Source organism: Narcine bancroftii, chromosome 3, assembly GCF_036971445.1.
Source record: "Narcine bancroftii isolate sNarBan1 chromosome 3, sNarBan1.hap1, whole genome shotgun sequence".
NCBI classification, from domain to species: domain Eukaryota; kingdom Metazoa; phylum Chordata; class Chondrichthyes; order Torpediniformes; family Narcinidae; genus Narcine; species Narcine bancroftii.
Window position 1 is genome coordinate 277,245,822 of NC_091471.1, and position 17,534 is coordinate 277,263,355.

Here is a 17,534-nt window from a genome sequence, read left to right on the forward strand (position 1 = left end):
CGGGACAGGCAGACACGATTGCAGCGGTTGCAGGGGAAAATTGGTTGGTTGGGGTTGGGTGTTGGGTTTTACCTCCTTTGCCTTTTGTCAGTGAGGTGGGCTCTGCGGTCTTCTTCAAAGGAGGTTGCTGCCCGCCAAACTGTGAGGCGCCAAGATGCACGGTTTGAGGCGTTATAAGCCCACTGGCGGTGGTCAATGTGGCAGGCACCAAGAGATTTCTTTAGGCAGTCTTTGTATCTTTTCTTTGGTGCACCTCTGTCATGGTGGCCAGTGGAGAGCTCGCCATATAACACGATCTTGGGAAGGCGATGGTCCTCCATTCTGGAGACGTGACCCATCCAGCGCAGCTGGATCTTCAGCAGCGTGGACTCGATGCTGTCGACCTCTGCCATCTCGAGTACTTCGACATTAGGGATGTAAGCGCTCCAATGGATGTTGAGGATGGAGCGGAGACAACGCTGGTGGAAGCGTTCTAGGAGCCGTAGGTGGTGCCGGTAGAGGACCCATGATTCGGAGCCGAACAGGAGTGTGGGTATGACAACGGCTCTGTATACGCTTATCTTTGTGAGGTTTTTCAGTTGGTTGTTTTTCCAGACTCTTTTGTGTAGTCTTCCAAAGGCGCTATTTGCCTTGGCGAGTCTGTTGTCTATCTCATTGTCGATCCTTGCATCTGATGAAATGGTGCAGCCGAGATAGGTAAACTGGTTGACCGTTTTGAGTTTTGTGTGCCCGATGGAGATGTGGGGGGGCTGGTAGTCATGGTGGGGAGCTGGCTGATGGAGGACCTCAGTTTTCTTCAGGCTGACTTCCAGGCCAAACATTTTGGCAGTTTCCGCAAAGCAGGACGTCAAGCGCTGAAGAGCTGGCTCTGAATGGGCAACTAAAGCGGCATCGTCTGCAAAGAGTAGTTCACGGACAAGTTTCTCTTGTGTCTTGGTGTGAGCTTGCAGGCGCCTCAGATTGAAGAGACTGCCATCCGTGCGGTACCGGATGTAAACAGCGTCTTCATTGTTGGGGTCTTTCATGGCTTGGTTCAGCATCATGCTGAAGAAGATTGAAAAGAGGGTTGGTGCGAGAACACAGCCTTGCTTCACGCCATTGTTAATGGAGAAGGGTTCAGAGAGCTCATTGCTGTATCTGACCCGACCTTGTTGCAACCGATGGTCAGAACACTTCCAATCTCTTTTCAGTGCCAACCGCTCAGTCCAAGATTCCGCCCTGCTCCAGCTCCCTCAACAGCCCCTAAGGCTAGAGCTGGATGAGGTTCCCACCCTGGATGAGACATATAAGGCAATCGAACAACTGAAAAGTGGCAAAGCAGCAGGTATGGATGGAATCCCCCCAGAAGTCTGGAAGGCTGGCGGTAAAACTCTGCATGCCAAACTGCATGAGTTTTTCAAGCTTTGTTGGGACCAAGGTAAACTGCCTCAGGATCTTCGTGATGCCACCATCATCACCCTGTACAAAAACAAAGGCGAGAAATCAGACTGCTCAAACTACAGGGGAATCACATTGCTCTCCATTGCAGGCAAAATCTTCGCTAGGATTCTACTAAATAGAATAATACCTAGTGTTGCCGAGAATATTCTCCCAGAATCACAGTGCGGCTTTCGCGCAAACAGAGGAACTACTGACATGGTCTTTGCCCTCAGACAGCTCCAAGAAAAGTGCAGAGAACAAAACAAAGTTTTATTTACTGGAACAACAAACTGAACAAAGTAGTTCAAAGACGAGAATAAAATCTTTTTAATATTTTATTTATAGATTTTCAAACTCAAACAATTTCTAGTAATCCTTTACATTATATACAAGATTCACTGTTGAGTCCGAGCCATTTTTCCCCCTCCCTCCCCATGCTCAACAGACCACAATTACTTACAACATTCAAGACACCCACAACAAAGGCAAGGAACACATCAGGGGTTTGTCAGGGTCCAACAGCCAGCATCTAGGCTGTAACATTTTTCTTTACTTGATTGGGCTGGAATGGAACCCCCCCCCTCAGTAGAAGGATAGGCAGGGTGGTGAGAAACACTGATCCACAATATAACTCTGCTCCTAGAAAATTTAGATATGGTTGCCAAATTTTTAGGAAGGTGTTATATTTTTTCCTTGAGTTATGGGTAATTTTCTCCAGGGGAACACAGCTTTGCATTTCCACATTCCATCGCGTAGTGCCCAAGTGAGAGTCAGATATCCAGGTAACTGCTATGCACTTCCTGGCCACTGCCAATGTGATCATTTCAAATTAGATTTGGAATTTTGACAGCTTTATCTTAAGACTTATGTCCATCATATTTCCCAATAGGAACAGCTCTGCGTCCTGTAGGAATTATTTTTGTTTTTGGTTTAAAGGAGGTTGCTCACCCCCACCTTCTTTTTTTTTAAATTAATTTTATTATTTTTCACACTGTGAACTATATCAATCAAAATACACACAAACATTTCCCTCTTAAATATACACAGTGGCATTTTCTCCCCTTATTCCCCCCTACCTTCCCTCCCCCCTTCCCACCCCCTCCAAACCCATTAAACGTTCAACATATACAATACAATAAAACCATTAAACAATGAATCACACAATGAAAATAAGCAAGAAAATTGTGTCATCTACTTTTACACACTGGATCAAGTTGTTTTGTCTTCTTATCATTTTAGGGGGTGGACGTCCGAGGCAAGCCCTCTCTGGTGTGTTCCATGTACGGTTCCCAAATTTGTTCAAATAATGTGACTTTATATTTTTAAATTATATGTTATTTTTTTCCAATGGAATACATTTATTCATTTCCATGTATCATTGCTGTACTCTCAGGCTCTCTTCTGATTTCCAAGTTGACATTATATATTTTTTTGCTACAGCTAAGGCTAATAAATCTTTTTTGTGCTTCATCCAGTTTGAGGCCTAATTCTTAACTTCTTATATTACTTAGAAGAAAGATCTCTGGATTTTTTGGAATGTTGTTTTTTGTGATTTTATTTAATACCTGGTTTAGATCGTCCCAAAACTTTTTCACTTTCTCACATGCCCAAATTGCATGTACTGTTGTTCCCATTTCTTTCTTACAGCGAAAACATCTATCTGATAATGTTGGATCCCATTTATTTAACTTATGGGGCGTGATATATGGCCTGTGTAACCAATTATACTTTATCATGCATAACCTTGTGTTTATTATATTCTTCATAGTCCCAGAGCATAACTTTTCCCATGCTTCATTTTTTATCTTTATGTTTAAATCTTTATAGCTTATTTCATCATTTTCCTTCTCTTGCAGCTTGATGTACATGTTCATTATAAATCTTTTTATTATCATTGTTTCTGTAATCACATGCTTCTGGTAATTTCAGTCTGTTTCCCAATTTATCCTTTAAGTAGCTTTTCAGTTGATGGTATGCAGTTATTCCATATTTGTACTTCATTTGTTCAAATGTAAATAAATTATTTCCCAAAAAACAATTTTCTATTCTTTTAATTCCTTTTCTCTCCCATTCTCTAAAGGAAAGGTTATCTATTGTAAAAGGGATTAGCTGATTTTGCGTCAATAATAATTTTGTTAGTTGGTAATTTGTTTTTTTCCTTTCTCAGTGAATCTACTTCCATATATTGAGTAAATGATGCAGTACTGGTGAGCTTTTATATTACACCAGCTTTTCATCCCACTTATAAAGTATATGTTCGGTACCTTCTCCCCTATTTTATCTAGCTCTATTTTAGTCCAATCTGGTTTTTCCCTTGTCTGATAAAAATCTGATAAATACCTTAATTGTGCTGCTCTATAATAATTTTTAAAATTTGGTAACTGCAAACCACCTTGGTTGTACCACTCTGTTAATTCATCTAACGCTATCCTCGGTTTCCCCCCTTTCCATAAAAATTTCCTTATTATTCTCTTAAGTTCATTGGAAGAATTTCTCTGTTAAGGGAATTGGTAGCGATTGAAATAAGTATTGTATCCTGGGGAAGACATTCATTTTAATGCAATTTACCCTCCCTATCAATGTTAGTGGTAATTCTTTCCAATGTTCTAAGTCTTCCTGTAATTTCTTTATTAATGGCTGATAATTTAATTTGTACAGGTGGCTTAAATTATCTAATCTAATACCTAGGTTTCGGATTGCTTGTGTTTGCCATTTAAAAGGTGATTTTTTAAAAATTCTGTATAATCTGCATTATTCATTGGCAATGCTTCACTTTTATTTGCGTTGATCTTGTACCCCAATATTTCTCCATATTCCTTCAATTTCTTATGTAGTTCTTTTATTGATATTTCTGGTTCTGTTAAGTATACTATGATGTCATCTGCAAATAAACTGATTTTATACTCCTTCTCCTTTATTTTTATCCTTTTTATTTTATTTTCTGTTCTTATCAGTTCTGCCAATGGTTCTATTGCTAAAGCGAACAGTGGACGTACCTGCCTAGTTGACCTACTTAATTTAAATTGGTTCGATACATATCCATTTACTGTCACCTTCGCCAATGGTCCAATAATGCTTTAATCCAATTAATATATTTTTCTGGTAGATTGAACCTCTGTAATACTTAGAATAAATAATTCCATTCTACCCTGTCAAAGGCTTTTTCTGCATCTCGAGCAACAGCCACTGTTGGCATCTTATTTCCTTGAACTGCATTAATTAAATTAATAATTTTACAGACATTATCCGCTGTTCATCTTTTCTTAATAAATCCAGTTTAATACTGTTTTACTATTTTTGGTACACAGTCAGGCAATCTGCTGATAATTTTGCTATTATCTTATAATCTGAATTAAGTAGAGATATTGGTCTATATGATGCTGGTGTTAGTGGATCCTTCCCCGTCTTTGGTATTACTTTAATTATTGCTGTCTTACATGAATCTGGCAAGTTTTGTGTTTCTTTTATCTGGGAATTACTTCTAGGAGAGGAGGAATTAATAACTCTTTAAATATTTTATAGAATTCTATTGGGAATCTATCCTCTCCAGGTGTTTTATTGTTTGGCAGCTTTTTTAATATATCCTGTACTTCCTCTATTTCAAATGGTTTTATCAGCTTGTTTTGCTCCTCTTCTTGCAATTTCAGCAGTTCAATTTTAGCTAAAAACTCTTCTACTTTTATCATCTCTCCCCTCGTTCTCAGTTTGGTATAATTGTTCATAAAATTCCTTAAAATTCTCATTAATCTCCATTGGATTATATGTAATTTGTTTGTCCTTTTTCCTTGATGCCATTTATTTTAGCTTGTTCTGTTTTAAGTTGCCAGGCTAATATTATGTGTGTTTTTTCTCCTAGCTCATAATACTTTATTTTCATTATGTTCTTCTCCACCTTATACGTTTGTAATGTTTCGTATTTTATTTTTTTGTCCGCCAATTCTCTTCTTTTTGTTATATCGTCCCTTGTTGCTAGTTCTTTTTCTGTACTTACTATCTCCCTTTACAACTGTTCTATTTCCCAATTGTAGTCCTTTTTCATCTTAGTTACATAACTTATTATCTGCCCACTAATGAAGGCTTTCATTGCATCCCATACTATAAATTTGTCTTTCACTAATTCTGTATTTATTTCAAAGTACATTTTAATTTGGCGTTCAATAAATTCTCTAAATTCCTGTCTTTTAAGTAGCATGGAGTTTAACCTCCATCTTATATGTTCTTGATGGGATGTCCTCCAGTTCTGTTGCTAATAACAAGGGTGAGTGATCAGATAGCAATCTAGCTTTATATTCAGTTTTTCTAACTCTCCCTTGAATATGGGCTGACAACAAAAACATATCAATCCTTGAGTATGTTTTATGCCTAATCGAATAATATGAGTATTCCTTCTCCCTTGGGTGTTGCCTCCTCCATATATCCATAAGTTTCATTTCCTGCATTGATTTAACCATAAATTTGGCCATTTTATTCTTTTTGGTTGTCTTTTGTCCAATTTTATCCAACATTGGATCCAAATTAAGGTTAAAATCCCCTCCTATCAATATATTCCCCTGCGTATCTACAATCTTCAAAAAAATATCTTGCATAAACTTCTGATCCTCTTCATTAGGTGCATATATATTGATCAAATTCCAGAATTCTGAATATATCTGACACTTTATCATTACATACCTCCCTGCTGGATCTATTATTTCCTTCTCTATTTTGATTGTTAAATTTTTATTTATTAATATTGCTGCACCTCTGGCTTTTGAATTATATGATGCTGCCGCTATGCGCCCTACCTAGTTTCTCCTTAATTTATTATGTTCCACTTCAGTTAGATGTGTTTCCTGCACAAATGCTATATCTAATTTTTTCTGTTTTCAGGAAATTTAATAGCCTTTTTCATTTAATTTGGTTATGTATTTCATTAATATTTATAGTCATATAGTTCAACCTGGCCATCTCATATTCTGTTTACACCTCATCTCTCAGTTTTCCCTTTTTGAACTCAATATATGACTTTTGAAACATAAAATACTTCAACAATTCCCACATTTAAAATTCCCTTAACCCCAAATGCACCCCCATCTGTGAGTTGTCTCTTGTCCCTTGCCGGGCAACCACAACTCCCCATTCCATTTGAATTGCAACCGTCAACTGATTTTTCAGTGATTCTCTCCCACCCAACCCCTTCCAGAAAATACTTTTATCTTCACATATAACAAAGCTCACCCTCTTTTTTCCCCCCTTACTTCCTTTCTTCCCTTTTCTTTCCCTTCTTTAGTTCTTACTTAAACATTATTTTTTCATCTTTATATGTATTTTGTCGTCGTTCTTCATTCTTGTTACATCTCTTCATCTCTCCTTCTGTCCTGCAGGCGTTCTGCAAATTCTCGTGCTTCCTCCGGATCCAAGAACAGTCTGTTTTGCTCCCCCTGGATAAATATTTTAAGCACAGCTGGATATCTTAACATAAATTTATAACCTTTTTTCCATAGGATCAATTTTGCTGTATTAAACTCCTTCCTCTTCTTTAAGAGTTCAAAACTTATGTCTGGGTAAAAAATTATTTTTTGACCCTTGTATTCCAATGGTTTTTTTGTCTTCTCTAATTTTATTCCTTGCCCTCTCCAGTATATTTTCTCTTGTCGTGTATCTCAGAAATTTTACTAAAACGGATCTTGGTTTTTGTTGTGTCTGTGGTTTCGGGGCTAGTGTTCTGTGTGCCCTTTCTATTTCCATTCCTTCCTGTATTTCTGGCATTCCCAAGACCTTTGGGATCCATTCTTTTATAAATTATTTCATATTTGTGCCTTCTTCATCTTCCTTTAGGCCTACTATCTTTATGTTGTTTCGGCTACTATAGTTTTCCATTATATCAATCTTTTGAGTAACTCTAACTTTTTTGTCACTTTCTTCCAATTTTCTTAAGTCATTTATTTCCATTTCTACAGCCGTTTCTCATTCTTCCACATTGTCTAATCTTTTCCCTATTTCTGTCATGACCAGCTCTATTCTACTCAATTTTTCTTCTGTACTTTTCATTTTTCTTTTCATTTCACTAAATTCTAATGTCAACCATTCTTTTAATGCTCTCATTTGTTCTTGAAATTTTTTAAATATATATACTGTCCATCTATTTTACCTTCTATTTCTCTGTGCAGATCTTGTTCTTCTTCCTCTTCTTCTGTATCTGCACCTGTGTTTGTGTCTTCTACTTCTCTTCCTTGTATCTGTGTCTCTTCTGACTTTCTCGTTGAGTTGCTTGTCTCACTTTGCTGGGCTTCTTCTTGCTTGGCTTCTTGCTGTTGGTCCTCTTCTTCTGGGCTACTCATCTGTTGGGCCTCCTGCTGCTGCTCTTCTTTCCTTTCACTCCCTTTCCTGTCGCTTTCCTCTTCTTTCAGTTGAGAGCCCTGATGTCAGGCACCCCTCAGCTGGTCGCGCTGTGTTTGCTTGCTCCTCAGCTGGGCCCCCTCCCGTCGGTGTTCTCTTTTTCCTTAGCATGCGCAGTTGCACGCTTTTGTTTGGCTCAGAGAGCCATTTTTGCAGTCCAGCGGTCGGGAGGTCGCAACTCTGCGGGGTCGTCACCAACCTTCAGGAACAATCTCTTTTCTCCACGACAGCTCCTTGTTTCTTCATGCAGGTAAGGCTTTCTGCTTTCCGGAGTCTTTTCTTCTTTTTTTCCCATTGTTTTTACTTTTTCCTTCTTGGGTGCCATTTTCTTTCTATTCTCCACAACTTTATCTTTTATTTGTTATGTTTTGTGTTTTTTGAACTTTGTATTTTCTTCACTTTATTTCTTCTTTTATGGAGAGAGCTGGTATTCTCCTACCGGTCACTACTCCATCACATGACTCCTCCCCCTCCTGTAGGAATTCTTTACCTATGATTTTTTTTTCCAGGGCTTGGCCTAGTTCCACTCAGAAGTGTCTCACCTTGGTACATAGCCAGGTTGTGTGCTCAAAGGTTCCTGTCACAATGCCACATCTAAAGCATTGGTCTGAAATTTCTGGTTTAGTTTAGCCTTTTTCAATTTTTTGCAGTGTCAAATAATAGCTGAAAGAGAAAGTTATACTGCACCAGCCAATACCGCGCATTAATGATCGTGGTCATACTGTTTTGACACAGGTCTGACCAGCACCACTCATCAATCGTTGTTCCTAAGTCTGACTTTTCTCTTTGTCTTGATTTGTGAAGTAAGAAATACATCACCAAGAATCATTCCCCTTTTGAATCAGGGTTTCTATGTCACTGCACATCAGTAAGGTTATGGATGGGCCTAATTTGTCCCTAAAAGAAAGATAGTATCTGTTGTTACCAGTTTAATATCTGATACGTCCCTTATCTAAGGACCATATATTAAATTGATTTTTGGAACAGGGAGATGGAATAGGGGCTTGCTCCGTCCACTCCACGCATCGACCCAGTATTGCAGTACCTCTGGGAACGGTGCACTAAAAAAAGGGAGAAATTTTTTTTTTAAAGAAAGATCTTATCTGAAGGTATCTTATTTGACAAGTTGTATTTATTTCTGAGTTGCTCAAATGACATTAGTTGCCACACTCATAACAATCCTCAATACACCTGACTCCCTTTTGGCACCAGGTGTCCAGGATCTTGTAGTTCTTTCTCCTTCATCCAAATCAATGTGTCTAATCTATTTGGAGTTCGAGCTTGCGTATTGATTAATTTTGTTCCGTATAGAAATTATGTGTTTTAATATGGGATGACTTTTTTTAATAAAGACTCCTGCTACCTTTTCACCCACAGTGTGCAGACCAATTTGTGCCCAGGATGGCATATCTCCCCCTTCAAATAATGAAGCGATATACCTCGACTCAGCTCCCTAATAATATTTCTTAAAGTCTGGTAACCTTAAGCCATCCAGACTAAAGTCTCAGGTTATTTTTTTCATAGAGACGCTGGCTACCTTGCCATTCCACTAAAAACCTTCTAACATGTGAATGCAAGTTCGAAAAGAATGCCTGGGGAAACACTACAGGCAGAGTCTGGAAGAGGTACTGTAGCCTCAGCAATACATTCATTTTAACATAGTTGACCCTGCCCACCAGCATGATAGGCAGAGTCATCCACTTATTTAAGTCCTCCTTGATCCTCCTGAGCAAGAAGGTATAGTTTAGCTTATATAATTTATTTAGGTTATTATCCACCCTAACTAGTAGATATTTAATCCTGTTTTGCAGCCACTTCAAATGACTATTCTCTTGATGTTGACTATAATCTCTCTTAGTAAGCGGCATAACTTCGCTCTTATCCCAATTGATCTTATACCCAGAGACCTCTCGAAAGTCTTCCAGAGTAGAGTGCAGCCTGGCCAGTGAGTTTACTGGGTCTGTCAGATATATCAGCACGTCATCAGTGAATAGGTTGATTTTGTGTTCCTCCTAGCCTACCCTAAATCCCTTGATGTCTGGATTCTGCCAAATGGCCTTGGCCAACAGCTCCATAGCTAGTATGCATAGAGCTGGAGATAATGGACACCCTTGACTAGTGGCTGTCGACAGTGGGAAGGCCAAAAAAATTTGCCCATTGGTCACAACTTTAGCCTTGGGTGCATGGTACTGTGCCCTTATCCAATTTATAAAAGTTGGCCCTAGCCCCAATTTTTACAGCACCTTGAACAAGAAGTCCCATTCCAATCTTCAAATGCCTTCTCTGCATCCAGGGCTACAGCTATGCTTATTTCATCCCTTGACTGTGCCAGATGCATTATGCTCAGCAGCCTGTTTATGTTGTCCATCACCTGCCTTTTTTGCACAATGCCCGCTTGCTCCTTATTAATTTTGGCAAATGTTTTGCTAAACTATTTGCCAGAGCTTTAGCAAGTATCTTATAATCACTATTTAATAATGAGATTGGTCTATAAGAGGACGGTTTCAATGGATCCCTGTCTTTTTTGAGAATTACCATAAAAATTGACGTCAAGAAGGATTCTGCGAGGATATGGGCCTCAATCGCCTGGTCTACCACCTCCATAAAAAGAGGTATCAATAATTCTTTAAATTAATTGTATAACTCAGGTGAGAACCGATCCTGTAGTAAACTCAATGCCTTCCCTATTTCTTCTTCTGTGAAGGGAAACTAACCCTTCCTGTTCTTGGTTTAAATCTGGTAGTTTCAATTTTGACAGGAACTCTTGATTTTATCAGTCCCTCCTGCCAATTCTGACATAGATTTTCTTAAAATTTCCTAAAAGTCTCATTAATTTCTCTTGGCTAATACGTGATCCTATCATTTCCAGTTTCTATCACATTGGTTGTACTTGAGTCCTGTTCTGCCCTCAGCTGCCAAGAGAGAACTTTATTGGCTCTCTCCTCTAATTAGTAATATTTTTGTTTTGACTGCATTATGGCCTTTTCTATACTTTACGTTTAAAGCGTATTGTATTTTAGTTTTTTGTTTGTTAGAGCTCTATATTGTTCTTCAGAGCCAAATTTTTAAAGTCCCTCTCTAAATAGGGAATTTTCTGTTCCAATTTGACTGCTTTAGTGTATCCAATTATTTGGCCTCTCAGATACACCTTGACGGTGTCCCAGAGTAGTAGTTTATCCGGAGTAGAGTAACAGTTGGTCTCACAGAATGAGTCTGTCTGTATTCTAACAAAGCAACAAAAATCCATCTTTTTAACAGCCGCATATTAAGGCATCATTTATACACCATCACTTGCTTATCCAGCAATCGGTGAATGGTCTGACAAAAGCCTCGCTGCATACTCAGTCTCCATGATCCTACCCTCTATATGGGCTGAAGCCAGAAATAAATCTATCCTAGAGTAGGAGTCACATTGCCTCGAGTAGAAGGAGTAATTCCTCTCTCTTGGGTATTTTGGTCTCCATACATCTATCAAATTCAGCTCCTTCATAAAGTCAATGGTAGCCCTTGTTGCCTTTGTCTTTGCTTTTTTTTTGTTGATTTGCCCAGGACATGATCCAGACAAAAATTGAAGTTTACACCTCCCCCCCCCCCCCACCAAAATATTTTCTCTTCCCACTGCTAGTTTTGAGAAGGTATCTTGTATGAACCTTTCATCATCAAGATTGGGGACTTGTATATTCATTAGGGTCAAGAACTCTGAATATATCTGACAGTGCATCATTACAAATCTCCTTGCTTTGTCTGTGACAACCCTTTCCACTCTTACTGGAACACTTTTTCCAATCAAAATTGCTATACCCCTTGCCTTAGGAAGCTATTAACTGGCCCACCAATCCCCTTCTGAACTTTTGATGTTCCCGTTCCATTAAATGGGTTTCCTGAAGGCCAGATGTGCCCCCATTTTATTTATTTGTACCAAGACTCTTTTCCTCTCCATTTTCACATTAGACTATTTACGTTAAAACATATATTTGATATTATTAGCCATTGCCCAAGAAACTCCTCCCAAGTCCCATGAACGCCCCATGTCCATCGTCCACCTAAATCCTTCTCCTTCATCCAAGCACTCCAGTCCACGACAAATCCCAGAAAGTAAAAATAATAAGACAAAAAAGACAAAAGGAACAACATACGGCAACAAACTATCAAGTTCACATATAGTACCCATCTATATCTCATTCCCTTTAATCCTCACTCCCCCTCCCCCGCCCCAATGTGACTTCACCCTCCACGTTGCCACCATCCTCCTCCTCACCATGGGCTATGCATTTTGCACCCATCTACCTCCCACACCACACCTCGCTGCCCTCACCTCCAAGCCCCCAGACCATTTTTCTTTTTACGAATTCTCCCATCAATGTATTTCTACAACAAACAGTTTAATCTGCTATTGATATTCATCTATGCAATGTATTCTTACATACAATGAAGCTTTGGCATTACCCATTTGGCACTTATTTCTTGCAAACGAACAGCTGTTTACAAACTGCCAGGTCTCTTTGACCTCTGACAGGAACTTTCTCTCGCCCCCTAGTATTGCGATTTTTAGAGTTGTCTGATATCTAACCTTTCAGTTTGGCCATTCTTTTTATTGGCTCAAATTCTTTTTGTTGTTTTAGGAGGGGCCACTCTTATATCTTAGTAGAATAACATCTTATTCCCCTCTAGCTCCATTGCTCCCTGCCCACCTCGCTTTCACCCCTTCAACTGCCATTCAAAATTTTCTCACGGTCCTGGTGACGCAAGAGCTCCACCAGCACCGAGCATGGCCTTTGACTAGGGCCCAGGCATGGGAAGGGGACCAATGGGCCCTCTCTACCTCCACTAATTCTCCCAGTTTCTCCCTTCCCAAAACCTCCGGTAGCCAACGTTGAAAAAACGCTACAGGATCCCTCCCTTCTTTACCTTCTGGCAACCCCACAATTTTTATGGTGTTCCTCCGGCTATGGTTCTCCAGAGTGTCACTTCTCTGCCAGAGGGGTTCCCTTTCTGCCTCCCACGCAGTAACTTCCTTCTCTAATTTATGTATTCTGTCCTCATTGTCCACTGTTCTTTCTTCCACTTCAGTCACCCTTTCTTTCAGTCCAATTAGGGCATTTTCCCATCTGTCCATTTTGCTGCAGTTCCCATTTTCTCCATTAAATCTCTGACCAATCTCTCCTCTATTCTTCGCATGGCCTTTAAAAATGTCTTGTAGTGAGGACTCCATGCCCCCTCCCCCTCTTGCCGATGCCATTTTTCTTTCCTTGTGCATCCTGGCTCTTCCCTGTTTTTTCCTCCCGTCATCGCTTCCGCTTTCTGGGATTTGTCATGGACTTGGTGGACTAGTAAAGGAGAAGAATTTAGGTGGATGATGGACATGGCGGTCAAGGTACAGGAGAAACATGGAATCCCCACTAGGGCCATCTACCGACGTGGACCAAGGTCTCCCTTGTCCTCCTGCAAACCGCTTCTACGACCTGTCGTGTTCCACTCCCAGGCACTCTCTCTTGCTGTCCTTGTTGGGTGGGGGGTTGGGGATGCGTCTGGACCTCACTGCGGGCCCCTCACCCCCCCAACAATTGATTGGAAACCATGTTGCTTCTCCTCCCTAGGTCAGTCTCACTATGGGCTCACTGAGTGAGCTCAGGCCTTATGTGAGTCATGCCTCCGATATTAAGACTTCCTGGGCTTCAGGTCTGGGATCAGCATCACCATCCTGGGCACCATGAGGTGGGCTGAATCAGGCGCCAACTGTTTCTCCTACCTTGCTGCCTGTCATTTTTCCTTCCCATTGTTATCAGATAGCAATTTTTATTTATCTTTTCTATCTGTTTTTAGTGTCTATTCTTTCTTTTCAAACTGTTTTTTGACTTTCCTGGTCTGAGAGCTCTAGGGGTCGAAGTTCTGCTTCTCCCTCCTCATCACGTGACCGTCTAGAATAAAAGCTTAACTAAATACGTTACTTTGTAGAAGTCATACTTGTATTAGATTAAAACATGCCAATACAGTTTTATCAGCCATGAGAGATTGGCTGTGCCAAAATTATTTTGAAACAACTTCAAGTTTACATTTGTACAAGCATTCAGTGCACACACTGGAAAAAATTTGCACAACATAAGATTTTTGCGCACACTGACTACTAAAAATTAGAGGGAACATTGAGACATTCATTCAGCTCTTGGGCACCGGTATGATTGATGCCCTTTGGAACTTCTAACTGGGAGGGGGATAAGACCACCTGTAAATTGGAGGAAACTACATCTCATATTCTGTCCGGAAACCTTCCAACCAGACAGCATTAACATCGACTTCTCCAGTTTCTGTTCTTTCCTGGTGTCTCTTTTCTTTTCATATCTCTCTCTCTCTCTCCTCCCCCTCTCTAAATTTAAATTTAGATGTACAGCATGGTAACAGGCCCATTTTAGCCCACAAGCCCATGCTGCCCAATTAACCTACAACCCCTGATAAGTTTTGAATTGTGGGAGGAAACCAGATCCTCCAGAGAAACTCCACGCAGACATGGGGAGAACATACAAACTCCTTACAGACAGTGCAGGATTTGATCCCCAGTCCTGATCGCTGGTGTTGTAACAGTGTTGTACTAACCATACCTCCTGTCTTCTTTCACAGAGCCAAACCCAAACACTAACACACCCCCCTCCCCCAATTAATTCTCACCTTTCCAATCTCCTGCCCTCATCATATCCAGCACCTTTTGTCTGTTGGTCTGTCCTCCACCTCCCATTCTTCCCTTTTCCCCAACCTTTTAATAAAGACATCTGTCTGCATTTTACTCATACTTTGAGGAAGGGCTCAAGGCCAGAATATTGGTGATGCATTTTTACATCCTCTGGATGTTGCAAGATCCATTGAGTTCTTCCAGGTATATCTGTGTTTTCACTAAAATCACCTGGAATGTAGACCTAGCTAATAATTGTCACGCAGACAATGTATCAACTTTTAGAAAATATAAACTGCTTCCTTTCCCCTTTTAACAGGAATTCTTTCTTCCTGGTCCTGCATCTTATGTTGGAGGTAGCTGTTTATGGAGAGTATTCCTGGGATGTGTTCCCTTATTCCTTGGAACTGGGATTTACACTCAGTATCTTGTTGCTGCCTTACATCCTACTGCTTGGAAAGATGTACTTTTTCTACCTGTGCTGCACTAGTGACCCTGGTAAGAAACAGATGGGTGAAATGATTTAGATTCCTCTGTCTCGCGCTAATGTGCTGCTGCCTTTCCTCAGATGACAGAAACAATTCATTGTGGGCCCTGGGTCAGTCGGGGGTGCCTGCCGTGAAGTCAGAAAATTAGGGCCTTCATGTTATGCAATCATTTTCAAGGAATAATACTGAGTCTCAGTGAGACTTTAAAACAAAGTGCCCCCTCAGTTGCATGTAAAATATATAGCTCTATTTCAAAAGAGAGTTGTCAAGTTCCAGTACCAGTCCCTTGAGCAACTGTTAAAATAGATATAGACAGTGAAATCTGGGCAGGTCAGGCAGCATCTGCAAAGAAAGAAACAATGCCTCAAACTAATGACTTTTGTGCCTCTCCAAGGATGCAGCCCGACCTGCTGAGTATTTCCAACACTCTTGGTTTCAGATTTGCAGCATCTACAATTTTTTCTATTCAATTACTGAAATTTAATTATCTGATAAATATTTTCTTCCTCTTTGTGGAGTGATGTGTTCCCTTCATTGTAACTTTAAACATTATTTAAAAGTTCAAAAATCGATTGATTGGCTGAATCACACTGAGGTGGCAAAAGGTACTTCATAAACGGAGGATCTTTGGTTTCTTTTAACACAGCACCTCTGGTAGTTTTTGTCATTTTATACAAATGAGAGTTTATACAAAATAAAGATGGTAATTATTTGCCTTGGTACACTGGTTGTTACTGTCTGACAATGCTATTGTCTTGCCCTCTGGAGGTACCACAGTGATCAATGTTGTCCCTGAGCTGACTGTGATGAATGTAGATTGGCTTAGAGTGTGTGGAGAAGGGCTCAAATGTCCTTGTCACAGTTCATCCCCAGCAGCAGTGTGACAGAGGACTGATATACAGGCTGTTCCTGGGGACATATACAGCGTCAGATATCCAGAATTGCTGGTCTGCCTGAAACCTGTTGGTCTTTCAGCACAAGGTGATGTCAGTGAGGGAAAGCTACCGACTGGTACATTCCATGCTGCTGGAGTAGGTGCTGAGGGAGGCAGCCAATATGAAGTCACTGTGGGGAAGGACCATAGTCTAGAGCAGTGGTTTTTAAACCTTTTCTTTCCATTCACATCCCACCTTAAGTAATCCCTATGCCATAGGTGCTCTGTGATAAGTAAGGGATTACTTAAGGTGGGATGTGAATGGAAAGAAAAAGTTTGGAAACTACTGGTCTCGAGTCCTCTGATAATGGGCTGAGACCAAGGAGAAGCCCCTCAAACAACAAAGTGGGGAGTAACGACAAGGTGCCGCAGTGATCTCTATGGTGCTAAATAGAAAATGTATACCGAACATTACAGTCTACCCTACCTTAAATGTGCTCAGAACACTTACCATAGCCTACATCTTGGCATATTTATCTAAAAGCCTATTTCCTGATTAAATGTTGAATACCTTTTATTCCACGCTAAAAAAAATTTAATCATAAAATATAGCAATGACCATCATAACTGAAAAATCATCTGTTGGCCCTTTGTAAGTAGAGGAGCATCTGTATAGTGATGGAAAGAGTGAGAAGAGTATTTCAGTAGTTGTCTTGTTCTAATTAATTTATTGAGAATAAAGTCTATTTTGGGGGAAAAAGAATGAGGATGGTTAAATGTTCAACTTCTGCCTGGCTGCAAGGTGGATCCAGGAGACAAGCACACAGTACTCAGCCTGACACCGCTGGAAAAACCCCTGATTAAATCTTTGATTCGAGTATTCTTACAGATCACATTTATGTCAGGGAGACGTGTGGAATTAACTACAAAGCAGGCCAAAGATTTTCTGGCACTTAAATAAACCAAGAAACTGTGGATGCTGGAAAACTGAAAAAGTTGGAAATATTCAGCACTCTGTAGAGTGAAAAAGGATTTTGGCTCAATCTTTTATCAAAGTCTATTCCACATACATTTATGATTTTGAGCTGTGATTGTCTTATTTGCAATGGTTGTATTGAGACTTCACATGCATTTCTTGTTTTTCAAAGGTATTATTTCTCCTTCAAACCACAAGCAGCTGGTGAAAGTGTATACATACGATGGAATTTTGTACCAACGTGCCTGTGTCTGCTCGACATGTAAACTTGTGAAACCAGCACGATCAAAGCATTGCCGTAAGAAATTTGTGACATTGGGAGGTGATGGGGAAAATGGGGCTGTATAGAGAAGTCTGGAAAGACTGAGCACATCGGTCAGGTTAATATAACCATATAACCATTTACGGAGAGGAAAGAGGCCATGTTGGCCTTTCGAGTCCGCACAACACCCCTCCTACAAATGGGCTTGAAACAATATACAAGTCTAACCATTGCCAGTACAAATTTATTTTGTTCATCATCTGCTTTTTAACTACTTTTCCAAGAAATATAATTGTGCACATCATGATTCATCTCTTTATGCACAATGAAGACCTTTTTGATGCATTCAGTTCTGGTTGCCTCATATAGGAAGAAAGTGGAAGCTTTAAAGGGGGCAGAGGAGATGTGGGACATAGATCTTCATTAGTTCTGCTAACAGTCAAAGGCTTTTGGAATTGACATGTACTTGCAAT

General features: G+C 40.1%; 1 protein-coding gene and 1 pseudogene across 13 annotated transcripts in view; both read left to right on the top strand.

Moving 5' to 3' along the window:
- The window catches only part of zdhhc4 (zinc finger DHHC-type palmitoyltransferase 4), a 99,874-nt gene that overhangs the window by 58,056 nt on the left and 24,284 nt on the right, over positions 1-17,534 (top strand). For all 13 annotated transcript variants that reach the window (XM_069928221.1, XM_069928216.1, XM_069928215.1 and 10 more), the window contains 2 exons: positions 14,781-14,959; positions 16,972-17,097. In XM_069928221.1, coding sequence (XP_069784322.1) covers positions 14,781-14,959; positions 16,972-17,097 — 305 coding nt within the window. The remainder of the gene's footprint in view (positions 1-14,780; positions 14,960-16,971; positions 17,098-17,534) is intronic.
- LOC138759657 (U2 spliceosomal RNA) lies at positions 8,684-8,864 on the top strand (annotated as a pseudogene).